Source organism: Mchenga conophoros, linkage group LG23 (assembly GCF_057382185.1).
Source record: "Mchenga conophoros isolate Kocher_MC1m ecotype Shallow Benthic linkage group LG23, M_conophoros_male_GT1.1, whole genome shotgun sequence".
Classification (NCBI taxonomy): Eukaryota; Metazoa; Chordata; class Actinopteri; order Cichliformes; family Cichlidae; genus Mchenga; species Mchenga conophoros.
Window position 1 is genome coordinate 20,990,341 of NC_140547.1, and position 21,220 is coordinate 21,011,560.

The following is a 21,220-nucleotide window of genomic DNA, read 5'->3' on the forward strand; positions in this document are numbered from 1 at the left end:
GCCGCTTCCTGAGTGAGGAGAGCCCGTTGAACAGGGTCAGAATCCGCTGAGTCCATAGTGGCTGGATCGTTCTGTCACAGATTAGTAGGCAGAGGACTCACTCGCAGGACTCTGAAGTTTAGAGAGAAGGTGAGGGTTTATTTGCAATGTGACACCAAGTGAGAATATATACATATATTCAGTGGAACAGATAACACGGGGCTCCAGGGAGTAGGGCGGGGTCCGAAGGGAAGGTCCAAGACGGGGGTACACACACGCTCTTCTTCCACTTGATCCGTAACTCACTCAAAATGTCCACACCAAAAAGCTCACTCACACACATCCACAGAAATCCAGACGGCAGGGAAGACGGGCAGGGAGTCTAGAAGGCCTGTACACAGAGAAAAAAAAACCAATGTCAGGAGGAAACTCTAGGAGATCAGAGGAACACTTTCATAGGCTACGCTACACTGACGCTTGGTAGCATGACTATGCTGCCCTCACGACACGTGACCCTGTGAGGTTAGACAGCTAGCGAACAAATAGAAGAGGTCTTCCACACAAGGCTTGACTTTCTTGTTTTTATGTAACTAGAACATGAGAAAAAATGAAAATGAATCGCTGGTTAACACACATCTTAATAACAACTTGCCGATTAGCCTAGCTTAACATGTACATTACATCAGCATACAGTTCGCTCCATGTAAACACACATAACGACTGTCTCTACACATGTCAATACTCACAAAGACGAACGTTTTCCGAGGTGCGAACGTGTAGAGCACTCTTAGCGTGAACATGAACTAGTCCCTATTTAATAACTGCCGGAGCACTTCTTCACGACATCATAAGGGAAAGGGTACATCAAAGATAGGTTAGTGAACAGGACGCTCCCTCGCTCCATTTCCGCACATAGGATACAAAGATCTCTTGTGGAAATGATGTCTCACTCTGAGCTTATTTATCACTCTGCTTATGTGGCTCAATCAGCACACACACCAACCGCTGACTTTTGACTCAAGGGCATAACACTCCCCGCTTGATATACACACATTATATCACAATAAACATCAATACAACATATTCAAACATCATCTAGCATTGAAGAATATTCATTCAGTCTCTGCAAGCAAAACAACAATCTCTGAAACTGGTCTGAGAAACATTTTAACAGTCCCATCTTTTACAGTCCGCACTTCCACTTTTCGGACCTTCTTGTCGCTGCTGGGGAATGTTTTTACTATTAGTCCCATGGGCCATTCGTTCCTGCTGGCTTGGAGGTCCTTTAGCAGGACCACATCTCCTATTTTGACATTAGGTCTAGTCTCTGTCCATTTTGCACGACCTTGTAAGGTGGATAAATACTCTCCCTTCCACCTTTTCCAAAAAGTGTCAGCGAGGAGTTGAACATGTTTCCATTGTTTCCCAAACAGCTGCCCTGATGAGAAGTTCCCAAGTGGGGCGGACACAGCACTCATCTTCTGCGTTAGTAGCACTGCTGGAGTGAGTACTGCAGGACTGTCAGGGTCGGTGGATATAGGAACAAGAGGCCTTGCATTAATAATTGCCATCACCTCGGCCATGAAGGTGCACAACACTTCATGAGTAAGACGTGTTTGTTCAGTTCGTAACAACATTGCATCCAGAATGCGCCTGGCAACGCCTATAAGGCGCTCCCACGAGCCTCCCATATGAGACGCATGAGGGGGATTGAAAGTCCAAACACACCCTCTCTCTTGCAGGTACTTTCCTACTGCTTTGTTTCCTGAGTTTAGGTCTAATTCCTTACAAGCGCCCACAAAATTCGTGCCTCTGTCCGAGCGCAGAAACTTGGCCGGGCCCCGAATAGAGAAGAGCCTTCTTAATGCATTGATAAAACTATCAGCAGACATAGTCTCTATCAGTTCGATATGCACAGCCCTAGTTGACATGCATGTGAATAACACAGCCCAACGTTTGTTCTGGGAACAACCACCTCTTGTACGACGCGTCACAATAGTCCATGGCCCAAATACATCTAGGCCTACAGTGGTAAAGGGTGGTTCAGGGGTGACTCGGTCTGCAGGCAAGTCTGCCATTTTCTGGATCTGCATTTTGCCTCGCAACTTGCGACATGTGACACACCGATGAATGACAGATGACACAAGCCGCTTCCCTCCAATTATCCAGTACCCAGCACCACGGATAGCTCCTTCAGTTATGTGTCTTCCTTGATGAGCCACTCGTTCATGATAGTGAGTTACAATTAGCATGGCGATGTGGCTGGTAGATGGGATAATCAGAGGGTGCTTTTCATTCTCTGTGAGATCGGCAGCGGAAAGACGTCCACCGACTCGTAAGAGACTGTCTTTGTCCACTACAGGATTGAGCTTTTTGAGTGCATCAAATATGCCACTGACCTTCCTTCCTTCTTTAATGTTTTCAAGCGTCCCTTTGTAAGCTTCTTGTTGGACGGCTCGAATAATGACTGCTTGGGCTCGGGTGAGTTCTTGGACGCTCGGTGTCTCACTGAAACCTTTCCATCCCCTTCGCCCACTTGTCTTTTGTGCAAAGGATGTAACTACATGAATGAGTCTGGCTATGACTCTGCAAAGAGTGATCCAGTTTGAGTACTTTTCGAAACGGTCAGAACCCAACTGTGGCTCTGCTACAGTAGTTTTCATTACTTTTATTTCCGGATGTATCTCTCTGTCTTTTTCAGGTTCGATGAGCGTGAAAGGACCAGTGTGTGGTTCTGTGTGTGGGTCAGAGTACAGAAAGGGTGGACCTGAGAACCAGGTACTGTTCTGCAGGTCTGCTGCTGGAATGAACCGAGTGGCCTGGTCAGCTGGATTTAACTCACTTGGTACATAATGCCATTGACTCGGATGGGTGGATGCTCTAATGCGCGTAACCCTGTTGGCAACATACATGTAGAATCGTCTGGAGGTGTTGTGTATGTACCCCAACACAATCCTACTGTCTGTGTAAAAAGTCACATTGTCTACTTTAATGTCTAACTCGTCTCTGATGAGCTCAAACATTTCCACTGCGAGCACAGCAGCACATAGTTCCAGGCGTGGTACAGTGTGTGCGGGGCGGGGTGCGAGTTTAGACTTCCCCATCACAAACCCAGTATGACACTGTCCTTCACTGTCAACTGTACGCAGATAGACTACTGCACCTATAGCGACAGTGGAGGCATCACAGAAAATGCAAAGTTCTTTCACTTTCGTTGTGCTTAACGTACCTGGGCTGTAGCACCTTGGTATTTGGAGGTTCTCAAGGACTTGCAAAGAGTCTTTCCATGAGTCCCACCTCTCCTGTTTCTCAGGGGGTAAGAGTGTGTCCCAGTCTTTTCCATCAGATGACAGTTCCCTGAGTAATGCTTTGCCCTGCATTATTATGGGAGCAGCAAATCCCAAAGGGTCATAGAGGCTATTAACTGTCGACAATACTCCCCTCCGTTTGAATGGTTTGCTCTCATTTGACACCTGGTAAGTGAAGCTGTCAGATTGTAGGTTCCAACAGAGTCCCAAGCTTCTCTGAACTGGAAGAGGGTCTACTCCTAGGTCTAAATCTTTCAGGTCCTTTGCACGATCCTCAACAGGGAAAGCTTCCATGACTTGACTGCAGTTTGATGCCACCTTGTGGAGGCGCAAGTTAGACTCTGCCAACATGTTTTGCGTTCTTGTGAGCAGGTTGATTGCTTCCTCTGGCGTGGCGACTGATGTGAGACCATCGTCAACATAAAACTGACGCTCAACAAACTGTCTTGCATCAGATCCGTGTTCTCGTTCTCCCTGCTGTGCTGCCTGTCTCATGCAGTAGATAGCAACAGCGGGTGACGGGCTGTTTCCAAACACGTGGACCTTCATTCTAAACTCAACTATGCTCTTTGTAATGTCATTGTCCTCATACCACAGATAACGCAGATAATCTCTGTGGTCTTCGCGCACAACGAAGCAGTAAAACATTTGCTGCACATCGGCTGTCAGGGCTATGGGCTCTTTGCGGAAGCGCAACAGCACTCCCAATAGGGAGTTGTTCAAATCAGGTCCGCCAAGAAGCACTTGATTGAGCGAAATTCCATCACATTCTGCACTTGAATCAAACACGACTCGTATTTGTTGTGGCTTCTGTGGGTGGTATACCCCAAACGTGGGCAGATACCAATGTTCTTTATTTAGTGGCAGAGGAGGGGCAGGCTCGGCTTGGTCGTTATCCAACATTTTCTGCATGAATTGGATGTAGTGATCTTTCATTTCTGGTCTCTTTTCCAAAGTCTTTCGGAGAGAGCAGAGGCGTTTTAGGGCTTGTTCTCTGTTGTCAGGGAGCCTCCTTCTCTGTGAGCGAAAGGGTAAAGGTGCAACCCAGCTGTTCTCTTGGTTTTGATAAACTTCACTGTCCATTATTGTCAGGAATGCTCTGTCGTCGATAGACATGGCTTGTTTGTTATCACCCTCAGATCTAACAAACACAGAGTGTCCCAAATCGTCTGTGATGCAGGTTGCATTCATAGTGACCCCATAATTCTCTTTAACGTGAATTGTGTTTGGGCAAGGCTCAAAATAGGATGCACGTCCATTATCTAAGGTGTGTGTTTTATAGACATTGACCTCTGACTGACTGTGCACTTTTCCTAGACACACCTCCCCCACAATAACCCAACCCAGGTCTAGCCTTTGGGCGTATGGTGCATCATTGGGTCCGTTGATTTGCTCACGTACCTTATGGACCCTGATGACGTCCCTTCCAAGGAGTAAAAGGATTGGGGCGTGGTGGTCGACAGGTGGGATGTTATCTGTCACTGGAAGAAGATGTGGGTGATGCTGGGCAATCTCTGGAGAGGGTATTTCAGATCTATTGTCTGGCACAGAGTCACATTCAATTAAAGGGGGTAGCTGGATGTTGACTTCTCCATCCAAAGACTCGAGGAAGAAGTTTACAGCTCTCCTACCTGAGGTTTGTTCTCTGCCAGAGCAAGTCTTTAAGGTGTATGGAGTGGGTTTGGCATTGATTTTGAAAAGGCTGAAAAACTCTGACTTAACCAGTGACCTGTTGGACTGATCATCTATTACTGCATACATTTTTATAGCTCTCTCTTTTTGGCCTGCGGGATACACTTTGACCAAACTGATCTTAGAACATGAACGTGGGCTATCACCTTGGCCACATACCTCTGTGCACTTCGACTCGACTGAAAGTGAGCTCTCAATTTGCTCTTCATTGTCGTTGTTTCCTGGTTTGCGACTATATGACCTCAGTTTTTCTGTGGGAGAAGGGACATGGGTGTTGGCCTTGGACATAGCAAAGCTTGGGTCATTCCTCATTTTCGCTTGCCGCTGGACAAATTGTGTGAAAACTGAGAAAGGAGGAAATGACACACTATGAGTCTCCTTGTACTGTGTTCCTACAGTTGTCCACTTTTCCTGTAGGTTGAAGGGAAGTTTTTCCACTATTTGCCTGACTCCTCTAGCTGTGTCCAGGTAAGCAAGTCCTGGGAGCGCACCATCTTGTTTAGCACACTGAAGCTCCAATAAGATGTCACTAAGTTCCTGCAGCTTAACATTGTCTTTGTTTGTGAGTTTGGGAAAGTCCTCTACCTTTTTTAAGAGTGCGTCCTCAATAGCCTCAGGTGAGCCGTAGCACTCTTCAAGGCGTTGCCAGACCATCTTCGCACCTGCAGCAGGATTGAGGGTGTGTACAGCACGAATGCGCTTAGCCTGTTCGGATGATGTTGGACCCAACCATTTTGTTAGCAAGTCTAATTCCTCTCTTGGAGACAAATTTAGGTCTTTGGTTGCGCTGATGAATGAGGTTTTCCATGCCCAATAGTTTTCAGGTTTGTCATCAAATTGCAAAAGACCTGTGCTGACTAGTTCTTTGCGAATTAGGTATTTTGCAAACTGTTGCATTTCATTTGATTCAGGTACGCAGTTGTTAAGGTTGGGGGTGTGCTTTGTGGAGTTGGACCAGTACGTGTCGACTACACCAGTGTTCACTGTTTGCTCCTGTTTCCTTTCTCTATTTACAGGTGGTGTTTTCGTCTGAGTGTTGGTTATAAAAGGATTAGTTATTTGTGTACTGTCTTGTGCATCTACTTCATTGCAATTTCCTTTAGGAGGCTGTGCTGAGTCGTGCTGAGTGTCTGGGTAGAGTAACTCACATTGTTGTTGAACATATTCGTTAGTGCGGTGCACTGTACTGATGGGCTCAGCTTCCTCACAAAGTTCTCCGTAGAGCTCCCCGCTCTGAATCTCTGCTTCTTCATAGGCTGAGGCCTCTGCTTCAGCTGCGGCTATTGCTTTTTGGCACTGGAGGACATGTAGATGAGCATCCAGTTCAGCTCTCTGTTTCATTGCATTAGCTTCCTTTTCAGCGAAGGCCAGTTGAGCTCGTGCTGCTTGAGCTTTGGCGTAGGCCCTTGCAGCTGCAGAAGCTGTTGATGAGGATGTCCGTTGAGAACGCCTTGTCGAGGTTCTGGATTGCTGCGACTTGGTGTCGAATGGTTGAGACCGTTGCTGCGTTGTAGCTGGTTGAGTGGCAACGTCTGGTTGCTGTTCACCACCGGCTGCTTCGTCTAGCTCTTCAGCAGCGTAGTCTTTTAGGTAATTTCTTCCTGAGCGTAGACTCATGTTGCTTAAAGTAGCTCTGTATGTTTGAACCCGCTGAGTAGGCGTCTTTTCCTTCGTCTTTTTACTATGCTGCCCTCACGACACGTGACCCTGTGAGGTTAGACAGCTAGCGAACAAATAGAAGAGGTCTTCCACACAAGGCTTGACTTTCTTGTTTTTATGTAACTAGAACATGAGAAAAAATGAAAATGAATCGCTGGTTAACACACATCTTAATAACAACTTGCCGATTAGCCTAGCTTAACATGTACATTACATCAGCATACAGTTCGCTCCATGTAAACACACATAACGACTGTCTCTACACATGTCAATACTCACAAAGACGAACGTTTTCCGAGGTGCGAACGTGTAGAGCACTCTTAGCGTGAACATGAACTAGTCCCTATTTAATAACTGCCGGAGCACTTCTTCACGACATCATAAGGGAAAGGGTACATCAAAGATAGGTTAGTGAACAGGACGCTCCCTCGCTCCATTTCCGCACATAGGATACAAAGATCTCTTGTGGAAATGATGTCTCACTCTGAGCTTATTTATCACTCTGCTTATGTGGCTCAATCAGCACACACACCAACCGCTGACTTTTGACTCAAGGGCATAACAATGACGATCCAGCGAGGAAGCAGCCTCTCTTGCCATCTTAAGTAGTCTGCCAGGATCAGTGTGAATGAGCCACAGGTGTGTGTTCAGGGTGGGTTCAGAGGCGGGGAATCAAGGTCCAGTTCCGCCCTGGTGGGAGAGGTTAAGATAAAAAATACACACACACCACGACCTCTCCAGATCTTGAGAACCATGACAAAAATGGGACGGGTACATTTCAAGCTTGTTATTTTAGTTATTAGACTTAGCAACACACCTATTAACGTTCGTTTGAAACGATTATCAACATTAACAGACTGAATTGGACCTAATAACAGGAGTCCATATAATTTTAGTAAATTATTCTGGTGAGTATCAGCTGCGCTGGGTATGTAAATCAGGCCATCCAGCTGCGGTGCTGATCGTACGCCACTTGTGCCAAAAATCCGGACAAATGTCACTTGATCAAGGAGCAGATCTGCATCAGATGAGATCAGCTGACTCTGCGTGTGCGTGCGCTGTGCACAGCGGTGTGTTAACAAGAAAAACGCATATAAGAAAGTGGTGTGCATTATTGATATTTGAAGCATGTGTACCTGCACGTGCATGCTTATTAACACATGGGTACTGTTGAATATATTTTTTTACTCACCTAAAGCGCTCGTGCTCTCGTCCACTCCCCGCAAAAAAAGTTAGCAGCTGTGCGGTGTCTGTGGCATTGGTGCTCTCATTGCATGCGATGGAGTAAAAATCAAAAGCACAGCTTTATCAGACAGTTGCAGTTTAATGTTGGCTGACGAGTCTTCGATGCGTCGCACAACTGGATTTCTGGACACGCTGACGTTGTTCAAGTCCTGCACTTTTTCCGCGCACATTATTTCGGTGACTTTAACGAGGCCGTGTTTTATGAGGTCTCCATCTGAAAAAGGCTTGCCATGTCTTGCCATGAGTTGGGCGACCTCATAGTAGCCTTTTCCTGGACAATTTGAGCACGAAAAAGATACTGTTGCTGACCCTGCAGGAGAGCTACCCTTTGCTTTAATTTCTGCTCTCTCCAGTGTCGGATGCATAGGCCTGATGTTTGGTTTCATAATGAGCTCGTACATTATACTCTTTCATAACTGCCACAGTTTCAGATCAAACAGACACACGTCCCCTTGAATTCTTTGAAGAAATATTCACTCTCCCACCGTGTCTGAAATTTTCTGCATTCACTTTCTACCTTTCGCTTCTTTGGTTCTGCTATGTTTAGTAACTTGGGGGTAAATTTCTTCTGTGATTGTCCTTTTTGGTGGAGCACCTGCCTTGATCAACAGAAGCTCCCCCTGGTGTTAAAACTAAGAAGTGCAATACACTCCAGCAAAAGTTGAAGCGCGGCCATATTCTATTCTATTTATAAAATTACTTGCGGGCAAGGGCGTAGATTTGGTTTTGGCATTGGTGGGGACGGATGATTCAACCACCGAACCCTGCCCTGTTTCTCCCCCCCCCCCCCCTTTTTTGTCTTTGCTTCTTGATAATAAAAAAAAGGAGAAATATACTTGCCTACATATGCTATTCTACATGCTTTTAAACCATTTAAAATTACAATTCATAGTTTTATATGTGAATTGTATAATGTTAAATTGCTTAAGTATTTTAGACTTTAGTTTACTTCAGCCATATTCCATATAAATCAGGTATCATACAAAAATAAAAATAGAGTCATGACAATAAAAGAATATGACTTAAGAAATTAACAACATTAGTTCAGTTACAGTACACCAACATCTCTTATACATTAGCACTAAGGGAACACTGAATGACCTGGTGGTTTTTGTCCATAAAACTACTCATCTAAGATTACCACAAAGTAAAAGATCTCTCAGCAAAATTATGCAACATTTTAGGCACTATTGCTCCTATCAACTCAGTGAGCTGGGATTTTTTTATTCTAAACATGAACTACTGTTACAGCAACAGACACGGACTATTGGTGTCAACTCAATGTCCGCTATGTGAAGGAGCCAAACACATGCCTGCTCCTCTCACTAACTGAGATAAACTGCTGGCATATTGGTTTTACATCTATACTGTCCAGTGTCTCCTGGTGGACATACAGCAGCATTGTTTAGTCTCATTTGAGTCACTGTTGACCTTACCCATGTTTTTAGTCTTCTGAGAGCACTGAAGCTTCTTCCAGCATCAGTACATGCGTTTTATCCTCAGATTAAAATTATTACTATGTGCTTGATGTGCCTCACCTTTGGCCCTGGCTCTTCCCCTCTGACTGCACTAGGACATATTGCCACATGATAAAATAACACATTGATTCGTGCCATATAAAAAGTGAGACGTGTCAATTCAGATTCTTTGTCAAACAAACACTAATGAATCAATTTACACCAGCAGCCTAACAATTGTTAATAATTATTTAGTTGTTGTAGAGACCCACCCTTTGGCACATCCCAGCACACCCACTCACTTCACCAGATGCACCTTGTTTAGTTCTCTCACCTTTGATTGGGTGTGGTGCTTGTCCTCGATTGCACTCACCTGTCACACATTATATGTCACACATTATATAAGGACTGCATTCACTTTTGGCTCACTCTTTCTTCACTTCCACATGGGGCGGCAGCTGAGCTGTGGCAGTCCATGTGTGTCTTTGTTTCCTTCCTTCTTTGCCTTATTTATTTGAGAATAAAAGGAGAACCCTGAGAATAATTCTGAATTAGATGGCTGCTTATTCTTATTCTAACCGGATGAGCCCATGATGCTGATTGCTTAAGCCCTGAATCTTCCTTCCTTCAAAACATGGTCCTCCGAGCTGGAGCAGTGTTAGCGTCATGGATTCAAAGCAGCCATTGACTGAAGGTTTGAGAAGATCCAGTCGTGATAGTCGACCTCCTGCCTACCTGCAGCAGTATGACGTTCAGTATCCTGGAGATAGAAGAGCTACATGTGAGACAGAGAGCCAAACCGAATGCCAGCATAGTGACAAAGACACACATGGGCCGCAGGATCCTGTCGGAGAGTCAGAAAGACAACCAGAGACATCCCCTGTTCCTTTACCCACCAACCAAGATGAGGTCATGAAGGAACTCCTGACGACAATGAGGGAGATTAGGCAATTTATGGTTCAATCATCTCCTTCCCATTCTCGTAGCTCCAGATCTTCAATTCGCACAGTCTCATCTGATGGAATCAAATCTTCTGTATGCAGTTTACGAGCCAGTCCTCAAACACATCAACAACATGAGCAGCTCCCAGTGATTGATACAGCAACCTGTCAATCACCCTTCCAGCCCCCGCAGATTAGCCGTCAGTCTGGCATAGTTACAGCTGCCAGCCCTCCTTTACCTAATTCAACAATACTAGATGCTGCTATCCCTTCAACTGGTTTGCCTAGACCAGTCCTTGCTACAGAAGATGAGACTCCCTTTGATTTCCTGGCCTTATCATGGCAGGATCCCCACCAGATCTCATGTTTTCAACCTGCTGTTCCTTTAGCTGAAGACCCTGTTCAACCTCTCATCTGCATATCTGACCACAAGCATTGCCCTCCTCTAGAGCAGCAACCAGCTACATCCAATGCCTCATATGAACAGAAACCTTTGATACCCGGTACTGCTAGCTCGGGTCACTCCTCTAGCACGAGAACACATGTATATAAGCTTGAAGGTCCTTCGTTTCCAGACCTTAGTAGAGAAGACGAAATGCAATACAGGATGTTACGGATGGCCCTTACAAACCTTCTTGATCCTCATGAGACAGAGCACTTCAAATATCATGTCCTTCTTGATCACCTCAAAGTAGACCAAGCTAAACGATTAGCTCTTGCCTTTTCCTACACTCCTGACCCATACACTCAAGCCATCAAAGCCCTTGATGAGCGTTATGGGCAACCAAGACAGCTGGCATTGAAAAAGCTAAAGAATATACTGGAACTGCCTCCTATCAGAGCAGGTGATGGTCAGAGTCTTGATAATTTTGCTCTTCGTGTACAGGCTTTAGTTGGGTTGCTTAGCACTATGGGAGAACAAGGACGTGCAGAACTAGATTGTGGCTCCCATGTCGATCGCTTGTTAGCGAAGTTGCCTGCACAGCATTTCAGTCGCTTCAAACGGCATGTTTACAGGGAACAGGGAGAAATGACGTATACCTTACCTTTGTTCTCATCCTGGTTGCAAATGGAATGCAAGTGTCAACCAAGGAAGGCCAGTCCTGTTTCATCCTTCAACCAGCCACGACCTGCCCGTAAGTACACCTCTCCACTTACAACAATATTACATGGGGCAAATACATCTGATGATCCTGTGCAGGCAGCACAACCGATCATAACTAAGGCAACATGTGCATATTGCCGCTCACCTGAACACCACATTAGTAAGTGTCCCGAGTTCATTCAGAAGACAAAGGATGAGAAAATAAACTGGATAAAAGCAAACAAACGGTGTTGACCAAGATACAGCCAGAGGTTGGCCATAAGATAGACTTCTCCTCTTCAGCTGCCCAAAAAAAGGCTCTCAATCAAAACATAAACAGACCATCTGTAGTGACAGGGAAAAGGAGCCGTCCTCAAAACAGAAAACTCCCACCTGCTACTGTGGAGGAGTTGTCACTGCTGTTGGATACTTTGCTGGAACACAGTAAAGCTGTGGGTCGTGGGAATGACCCATAATGTTTTATCTAGGGGTCTAGATTTATGCCTGTAGTGCACTGCTGTGTAAATAATTTGCATTTACTGAATATGTACTGACTGAGTCCCACTGTTCAAAAGTTGAATAAAGAAACAAACTAATTTTTGCCTCTTTTTTTAAATTTATTTTTTATTAAAACCACCTTATAGAACATCACATCAGTTACAGTGTAGAATCCATATCATTTATAGTTTACAAATGACAAAATGTTTACATAAAATCATGACAGTGTTTACATGATATCACCCACTACTAACATTACTTTATTTACTGTATCTTTTGAAAAAATACAGCAATTTTAACAGCACAAGACTTAAGAATATTTAACAGGAGCAGGTTTCATTTTTCCCTGGTTTTATTATCACACTGTTCACCAAACGCAGCAAACCTTCACCATCTTATCCAGGAGGGTCACCTCTTCACCCTCACATGGAAGAAGTAATCTGATTGGGATGGTGGTATGTTTGAAGCAGGTCCCTTGTGTCGCGCTGGAACCCAGTCACGATGTTTCATCCATTTCATAGGCTGGTTTACTGCAATAATGCCAAATAATTAGCAACTCTATAAATAGAAGGTAGTTCTGCAAAATTACTCAGTAGGATGTTTGTTCTAATTTGCTATGACCTCAGAGCGCATAGAAAATAAAACTAATAGGCTATAAAGAGTGATATGAACATATTTAGAACTTACCGGAATGAAAATGTCTGGAGCACCAACAGATATTTGGAGATGGAAGAGAACTGGATATCAGCTCGTCTCACAGCTGCTATCCAGACTCAATGCTGGGCTCAGATCTACCCCCCGGCCCAATCCCTTTTTGTCCCCCATAAACCCCCCACCAGAGCGGCCAAAGGTTCGCCATCGAGCCCTGTGGTGATGTGTGGGTGTTCATGTGCTAATGGGGTTTTGCCAGTAGGGGGCGCTGTATTTGAGAGGGCTCATGAATGCCTCTATAAAAGAAGACTGATTTGTGAATGAGATAATAAAAATGTTTGGAGCAGACGCTCGCAAAACACAAGTGGATACTGTGTAATTATTCAAAGCTATACGAAGACAACACATGGTACCAGGAGTAAAAGTGGGAGAGCGGAAGCGATAGTAGCTCAAAGTTCTGTTTGAGATGGAAAGTTTGAAGCCTCCGGAAGGACTGAAACTGGTGGGGAATGTGGACAGCAACTGGCGGTGTTTTAAGCAGCAGTTTGAGCTGTACATGGCTGCCATGGGACTGGACTCTAACCCGATGCCAGGAAAATTGCATTGCTGCTCACGGTAGCTGGTCCTCAAGCCATTGAAGTCTTCAACACGTTTGAGTTTGAGGAAGTTGGTGACAGGAATAAGTATGACAGAGTGATTGAAAAGTTTGATGCACACTGTTCACCACAGAAGAACACAGTATATGAAAGGTATGTTTTCCGATCTCGGATGCAGCAACCAGAAGAGACTTTTGATTGCTTTGTGACTGATTTGAAGCTGAAGGCACAGTCATGTGATTTTGGAGAGCTGAAAGATTCTATGGTTCGTGATCAAATTGTGTATGGGATCCATGATAAACTGACTAGAGAACGGCTGCTCAGAGATTCCAAGTTAACTCTGGATGAAGCAGAAAGACTGTGTCATGCAAGTGAGTTAGCCCTGCAGCATGCAAAGACATTTAATGAGACGAGCGTCGCTGCAGTACATGATAGTGCAAGAATAGCTGTGGTTAAGAAGAAAATGAGGACGAATATGTCACAGAAGCCCAGCAAAGAGGATACAGTGTACTCCTGTAAGCGATGTGGTAGCAGACATGAACCTAGACAGTGTCCAGCTTATGGCAAAAGATGTTTGAAATGCGATGGAAAAAATCATTTTGCCAAACATTGTCTGTCGAAAGCCAAACCCAAATCAGTGCATGTAGTTGAAGAGACTGACTTAAGCGAGACTTTCTTTGTGGGCATAGTGTCACTTGAGGATGTAAAAAGTGAGCATAACGAAGCAGAGGACAGTGAGCGATGCTCAGATTATGAAGACACATGGATTGTTTCACTCCCAATACAAGGAGCTTTGGTGGCACTAAGGATTGATACAGATGCGCAGGCGAACCTAATCAGCATGACAGAGATCCATGCCATGAAACCAAAGCCCAAAATAATAAAGAAAAGAGTACCTCTAAAAGACTACAATGGAAAGTATATTGAGAGCAGTGGTCAATGCAGGCTTAAAGTGACAATAAAACATAAAGATTATGATGTATTTTTTAATGTTGTTCCAGAAGGTCGTGAATCACTGCTGGGTGGCGTGACATCCAAAAGATTGAACCTAGTAGAAAGAGTGTATCACATCAGCTGTCCAGAAACAGAAAGTGGACAGCGAGGAGCAGTTGACTCCATTGTACAGCATTATGAGGATATCTTCAAAGGTTTGGGATGTCTACCATGCAATTACAGTATCCAGCTGAAAGAGGATGCAAAGCCAGTGATCCATGCACCACGTAGAGTCCCAGCTCCACTGAAGGACCGTTTAAAGAAAGAACTTAACAGGATGTTACAGTTGCAGGTCATTACAAAAGTGGAAGAACCGACTGCGTGGGTAAACTCAATGGTGTGTGTGGATAAAAGGAATAAAAACAATGATTTGAGAATATGCATGGACCCTGGCGATTTAAATCAAGCCATAAAACGTGAGCACTACCAGATACCAAAGCGTGAAGAGGTTGCAAGTGAAATGGCAGGCGCCAAATACTTTTCAAAGCTAGATGCAGCACAGGGTTTTTGGCAAATAAAGCTGGATGAGAAAAGTTCAAAATACTGTACTTTCAATACACCTTTTGGCAGGTATAGATTCCTCAGAATGCCATTTGACATAATCTCAGCATCTGAGATTTTTCATCGTGCCATGGACAACATGTTAGAGGGTTTACAAGGTGTTCGCTGTTATGTTGGTGATGTGGTTATATGGGGCTCCACCCTACAGGAACATAATGAAAGACTGATGAAGGTGCTGCAGCGGATGAAGGAGAATGGATTAAAGTTAAATCGTGACAAGTGTAATTTTGGTGTGAAGGAAATAACATTTCTGGGAGACAAATTCTCTGCTGGAGGTATTGAGCCAGATGAAAGAAAAGTGAAAGCCATCGCAACAATGCCACGCCCGACAGATAAGAGAGGTGTGCTCAGAGTGATGGGAATGATAAACTTTGTAGGAAAATTCATACCTAACTTGTCAGTGAGAACATCAGCACTAAGGGAGTTACTTCGTGATTCCATAGAATTTAAATGGTCAGCGAGGCATGAACAAGAATGGAATGATTTAAAAACCACACTGACAACGCGCCCAGTGCTTGCATATTATGATCCAACTAAGAGTCTGAAAATCTCAACAGATGCCTCAAAGGATGGGCTTGGAGCTGTTTTACTTCAAGCTGAAGAGGGGAGTTGGAAACCAGTTGCTTATGCTTCTAGATCCATGACTAAGTCTGAAACCAGATATGCTCAGATTGAGAAAGAATGTCTCGGACTGGCATATGGACTTGATATTTTTCACTGTTATGTTTATGGTCTTCCTACCTTTACAGTTGAGACAGATCATCGTCCTTTGGTGTCAATCATTAAGAAACATCTGAACGAGATGTCGCCGAGGATTCAACGTCTCATGATGAAACTGCAAAGGTACAGCTTTGACTTGATATACACACCAGGAAAGCATTTAGCTTTAGCGGATGCACTGTCGCGAGCATCAGAGGTGTGTCACGCAAGCTCCACTGAGAAAGAAGTAGACGATCATGTTAATATGATAGTGGAGTCTCTGCCAGTGTCTGACGCAAAGATAAAACAAATATGCGAGGAGACAGCTGCAGACAGGGAGCTGCAAACGGTGATGGAAAATATCCAAGGAGACTGGCCCAAAGGGTCTTGTTCAAAGTATTATCATGTTAGATCGGAGCTCAATGTGGTAGATGGACTGATGTTGAGAGGCAATAGGATTGTGATACCACATAGTCTGAGACAGCTGATACTTCAAAGAATACATGAGGGACATCTGGGAATAGAAAAGTGTAAAAGGAGAGCTAGAGACACTGTGTACTGGCCTGGCATTAATAAAGACATTGAGACCATGGTCGGAAAGTGTGAAACATGTAACAAGTTTCAGAGCGGACAGGCAAGAGAACCCATGATGATTCCTGAACTTCCTACAGCGCCTTGGAGGAAAGTCGGAACAGATTTATTTCATTTTAATGGGAAAGACTATCTGTTGGTGATAGATTATTACTCTAACTTTCCTGAGATTGCTCTGCTTACAAGTACAACTGCTAATAATGTGATCACACATGTGAAGTCTATCTTTTCCAGGCACGGAATACCTGAAACTGTCATTAGTGACAATGGTCCTTGCTATAATTGCAAAGAATGGCAGAATTTCGCAAGAGAATACGGCTTTAAACATGTCACATCAAGTCCTCAACATCCACAGGCAAATGGCAAGGCTGAAAAAGGAGTGCATATCATCAAGCAGCTTCTGAAGAAGGCTACAGACAGTCGATCAGATCCTTATTTAGCTATGCTGAGCTACAGGACTGCTCCTCTTGACTGTGGTTTATCCCCTGCAGAATTGCTGATGAATCGTAAGCTACACACAACTTTGCCCTGCTATGCAGAAAGCAAGCAGAGTGAAGAAATTATAAAAAAGCAGGAGCATCTGAAATGGAAGCAAAAACTGCAATATGACAAGGGAACAAGGGCACTTGGATTGCTTGCAAAGGATGATGTAGTGAGAATCCAAGATCAGAATGCATGGAGCAGGAAAGCCATTGTTCTTCAGGAAGCAGGTCCGAGATCATATGACGTAAGAACTAAAGAAGGTCATGTGTTCAGAAGGAACCGTCGTAACTTGCTGAAGACTAAAGAGACATTTCAGGAGGAACAATATGGTGAGGAAGATGAAAATGTTGATGTGTCACATGCAGAGATAGTGTCTGGTTTAAAACCACTGGATGGACATGAGCATGTGGAGAAAAGTGCAGTTGTTTCAGAACCTGTATTGAGGAGGTCAGAGCGTAAGGTCAAAAGACCAGTTAGGCTTAATCTGTAAAGCTACGACTGGATTTGTTTTTATCTTATATTCTGATGGTGTTGAAAAAAAAAAAATATTGATGTAAAACAATTATGTGTATATGTTGATTCGTGGGACCTATGTTGTCAGAGAAAAGGGGATGTGGTGATGTGTGGGTGTTCATGTGCTAATGGGGTTTTGCCAGTAGGGGGCGCTGTATTTGAGAGGGCTCATGAATGCCTCTATAAAAGAAGACTGATTTGTGAATGAGATAATAAAAATGTTTGGAGCAGACGCTCGCAAAACACAAGTGGATACTGTGTAATTATTCAAAGCTATACGAAGACAACACAAGCCTCACCCTCAACAGAGCAATCGAAGTCACATTGCTCAGCCTCGCCCCCCTTAGTTCCTCCTTACCACCTTCATGCTCTGTCTCCGAAGTCTGATGTGTGATGTGTGGAGGGTCCGGGCTGCGAGGATTATGGCAGTGGTGACTTTTCCCAGGAGAAGCTGGGACCCTGTTTACTAGAAGGTTTTAAAATTTCTGTACTTTTAGGTGACAGAAGGAGACATGTGGCACACAGAGAGCTGCACTCTAAAAGATCTTTAAATATAGTAAACATACCTTGTGTGCCACAGACTGCTCCCAAACACGAGGGGACAAGTAATGCCTCTAAAACACTTAAGTTGGCTTTATTAAACGTTAGATCTTTAGCTGGGAAAACATTTTTAATTAATGATTTAATCACTGAGCACAGCCTTGATTTTATGTTTTTAACTGAAACTTGGTTGGACCAAAATAACAGTGGAGCTGTTCTCATCGAGACGACCCCTCCTAACTACAGTTTTATCAGTGAGGCCAGGGTGAGCAGGAGAGGAGGAGGGGTTGCTGTCCTATTTAATGAATCATTTCAATGTAAGCAGCTATCCCATGGAAGTTTTCAGTCTTTTGAATATGTGGCTTTACAGCTGAAGGCCCCATCCAAAGTTGTTTCTTAATGTTTACAGGCCTCCCAAATACTGCACAGACTTTTTTAATGACCTCAGTGAACTGCTGTCTGTGATCTGTGTTGATTTCGACTGTGTAATTATTGTTGGGGATTTTAACATCCATGTGGACAACCCTCAGGACAAAGGGACTAAAGACCTGAGTAACACTCTGGGCAACTTTGGGCTGACTCAGCATGTAACAGAGGCCACACATAATAGAGGACACACTCTTGACCTACTGATCTCCAAGAGCCTGAGCATTTCAAACATTACTGTGTCTGATGTGGGCCTGTCTGATCATTACTGTGTTTTCTTTGAAAGTAAAATCTCAGCCCACACAAATATATCAACAGCAGTGATCACAAAACGGTGTATAACTGAAGACAGTAGTGAGATCTTTAACCAGGTCTTCCCATTAACACCTGACCTGTCCAGAGGTTCAGTCAATGAGCTCGTCAATAGTTTCAATTTAAAAATGTTAAATGTAATGGATACAATTGCTCCCATTAAGGTGAAGGTTATCTCTGGAAGGAAAAAGTCTCCATGGAGAAACTCCACACTAGTTTAAAATGAAAAAAGAGAGTGTAGGAAAGCTGAGCGCAGATGGAGAAAAACAAACCTCCAGGTTCACTATGACATCTATAAAGAGAAACTTCACAATTATAATTTACAACTGAGGAGTGCAAGGAGGTCCTACTTCTCTGACATCATCACTAAAAACAGCCATAATGCTCGGGTCTTATTTTCTACAGTTGACAGGCTAACAAACCCTCCTGTGCCAGTGCCAGCTGAACTTCATTCAACCATGGCCTGCAATGACTTTGCCAAATTCTTCACAGAAAAAATCCAAAAGATTAGACAAGCAATTGGTACATCAACAGCAGATCCAGGATATGTACTGTGTCCACCGAAAAACAGTTTAAACACCATAAAACAGTTTCACCCTATTAACAGCAAAGACCTGGATGACATCTTAGGTCAACTGAACTCCTCCTCCTGCTGTTTAGATGTCCTGCCAACAAGTTTTTTCAAAAAGGTCTCAAAGACTTTGGAGTCAGACCTGTTACAGATCGTCAACTTTTCTTTAATGTCAAGTGTGTTTCCAGAATCACTAAAAACTGCTGTAATAAAACCTATACTGAACAAGGACAATCTTGACAAGACACAAATGAACAACTACAGGCCGATCTCAAATCTCCCATTTTTAAGTAAGATCATTGAAAAAGCAGTTTCTCAACAGCTCAGTTACTTCTTAAAACAGAATAATTGCTACGATGCCTTCCAGTCAGGTTTTAGACAGAACCACAGCACTGAAACTGCTCTGACCAAAGTGTTCAATGACATATGTCTGAATACAGACAGTGGAAAAATGTCAGTCTTAGTTTTACTGGATCTCAGTGCAGCATTTGATACAGTTGACCACAACATATTACTCAAACGACTGGAGAACTGGGCAGGTCTTTCAGGAACTGTACTAAACTGGTTCAAAACATACGTAGAAAACAGGAAATACTTTGTATCAATAGGTAACTTCACATCTGAGCAGACAAGTATCACATGTGGAGTTCCCCAAGGTTCCATCTTCGGACCCCCTCTGTTTAACATCTACATGCTCCCACTGGCACAGATTATAAAGAACAACAAAATAAACTATCATAGCTATGCAGATGACACACAAATATATATCACAATGTCACCAGGAGACCGAGGCCCTGTACAGGCTCTTGGTAAATGCATTGAGGAAATCAATGACTGGTTGTGCCACAATTTTCTCCAGCTAAACAAAAACAAAACTGAGGTAATAGTCTTTGGCGCCAAAGAAAAACGATTACAGGTCACCAGAGAACTTCAATCTATACATCTAAAAACCACAAACCAGGCGAGAAATTTGGGTGTACTGATGGATGCAGACCTAAACTTAGAAAAACACATTAAGACAATAACAAAATCAGCTTACTATCACCTCAAAAATATTTCGAGGATAAAAGATCTGATGTCTCAACAGGACCTGGAAAAACTAGTCCATGCATTCATCTTTAGTAGGCTTGATTACTGTAACAGCATCTTTACAGGTCTACCTAAAATATCAGTCAGACAACTACAGCTCATTCAGAACTCTGCTGCTCGAGTCCTCACTAAGATCAAAAAAGTGGCCCACATCAGTCCAGCTCTGAGGTCTTTACACTGGCTGCCTGTCCGTCAGAGGATAGACTTTAAAGTTCTGATGCTGGTCTATAAAGCTCTGAATGGTTTAGGACCAAAATACATCAATGACCTCCTGACCCAGTATGAACCATCCAGATCCCTCAGGTCATCTGGATCCGGTCTTTTATCAGTTCCCAGAGTCAGAACCAGACACGGAGAAGCTGCATTCAGCTTTTATGCTCCTTATATCTGGAACAAACTCCCAGAAAGCCTCAGATCAGCTGAAACACTCAGTTTATTTAAATCCAGGTTGAAGACTCACCTGTTCTCAGCTGCATTTGAATAAAGCACCAAATCCACACTTTTAAGCTTAAACTTCAAAACTTACATTTTAACTACTGATTTTATCTATTGTTCTGATTTTATCTGTTTTGATTTTTTTTTTTTTTTACATACTGTTATGTTTGTTTGTTTGTTATTTAGTTAGTTTGTTTGTTTGCTTGTTTTAATCAATTTTAAATCATGCTTTTTATTTGTTTTTGTTTCCAATGTCTCTGTAAACCACTTTGAACCACCTTGTTGTTGAATTGTGCTATACAAATAAACTTGCCTTGCCTTGCCTAGACGCCTTTGTTTGGTAACATCGATACACGAGCTGCTCATGTTGCTTCCAGGTTGGGAAAGAATGAAAAGATAAACCATTTTCAAGCTTATTCTCTTGCCGGTCGTGTGATCGAACATTGCAGCCGACCACACAGCAAATACGAACCATGGCTGTTGTGTGTGACTTCGCTCCCTTTTCACTTGCGCTAGACCCCCAAAATGGCGGATCGGGCCAAAATCCTTTCCACGCCCACCCCCGTGACATCACGCTCCAAAGCCCTATAGCGAGCCGGAGGCAAGGCTCACTAGAGCCCGTGAGAACACCGGACTCCCGGCAAATCGTTTTCAAACCCACCGCTGTCTTTCGCTGACTGTAGAAAACAGTCAATGGTCAGTACCACTAGGATGAAATTATTGTGTCACTAACATTTTAACGTTAGACATATAATTTTAACAGCCTCTGTAAACTAATAACCTGGCTTGCTCGAGGCTGCCGTTTTCTCTGATAGTTTCAATCAAAATGAGAAATGCTACTCTGGGAGACTGAGATAACTAATAGTGCTGCCTGTTGTGCAGTTAGTTTCCAAAACA

General features: G+C 43.6%; 1 protein-coding gene across 3 annotated transcripts; it reads right to left on the minus strand.

The window, feature by feature from the left end:
• Nucleotides 1-7,195, minus strand: LOC146547153 (uncharacterized). 3 transcript variants are annotated; one of them, XM_085265846.1, is made up of 4 exons: nt 6,918-7,195; nt 3,209-6,761; nt 317-370; nt 1-111 (listed from the first exon to the last, which is right to left on the minus strand). In XM_085265846.1, coding segments are annotated over exons 2-4 (3,444 nt in total). In that variant the 5' UTR covers nt 6,597-6,761; nt 6,918-7,195; the 3' UTR covers nt 1-109. The 3 variants fall into 3 exon arrangements, with proteins under 3 accessions (XP_085121972.1, XP_085121971.1, XP_085121970.1); XM_085265845.1 differs by lacking the exon at nt 1-111 and having other exon boundaries at nt 273-370; XM_085265844.1 differs by lacking the exons at nt 1-111; nt 317-370 and having other exon boundaries at nt 1,088-6,761.
• Between the last annotated feature and the right edge of the window lie 14,025 nt (nt 7,196-21,220).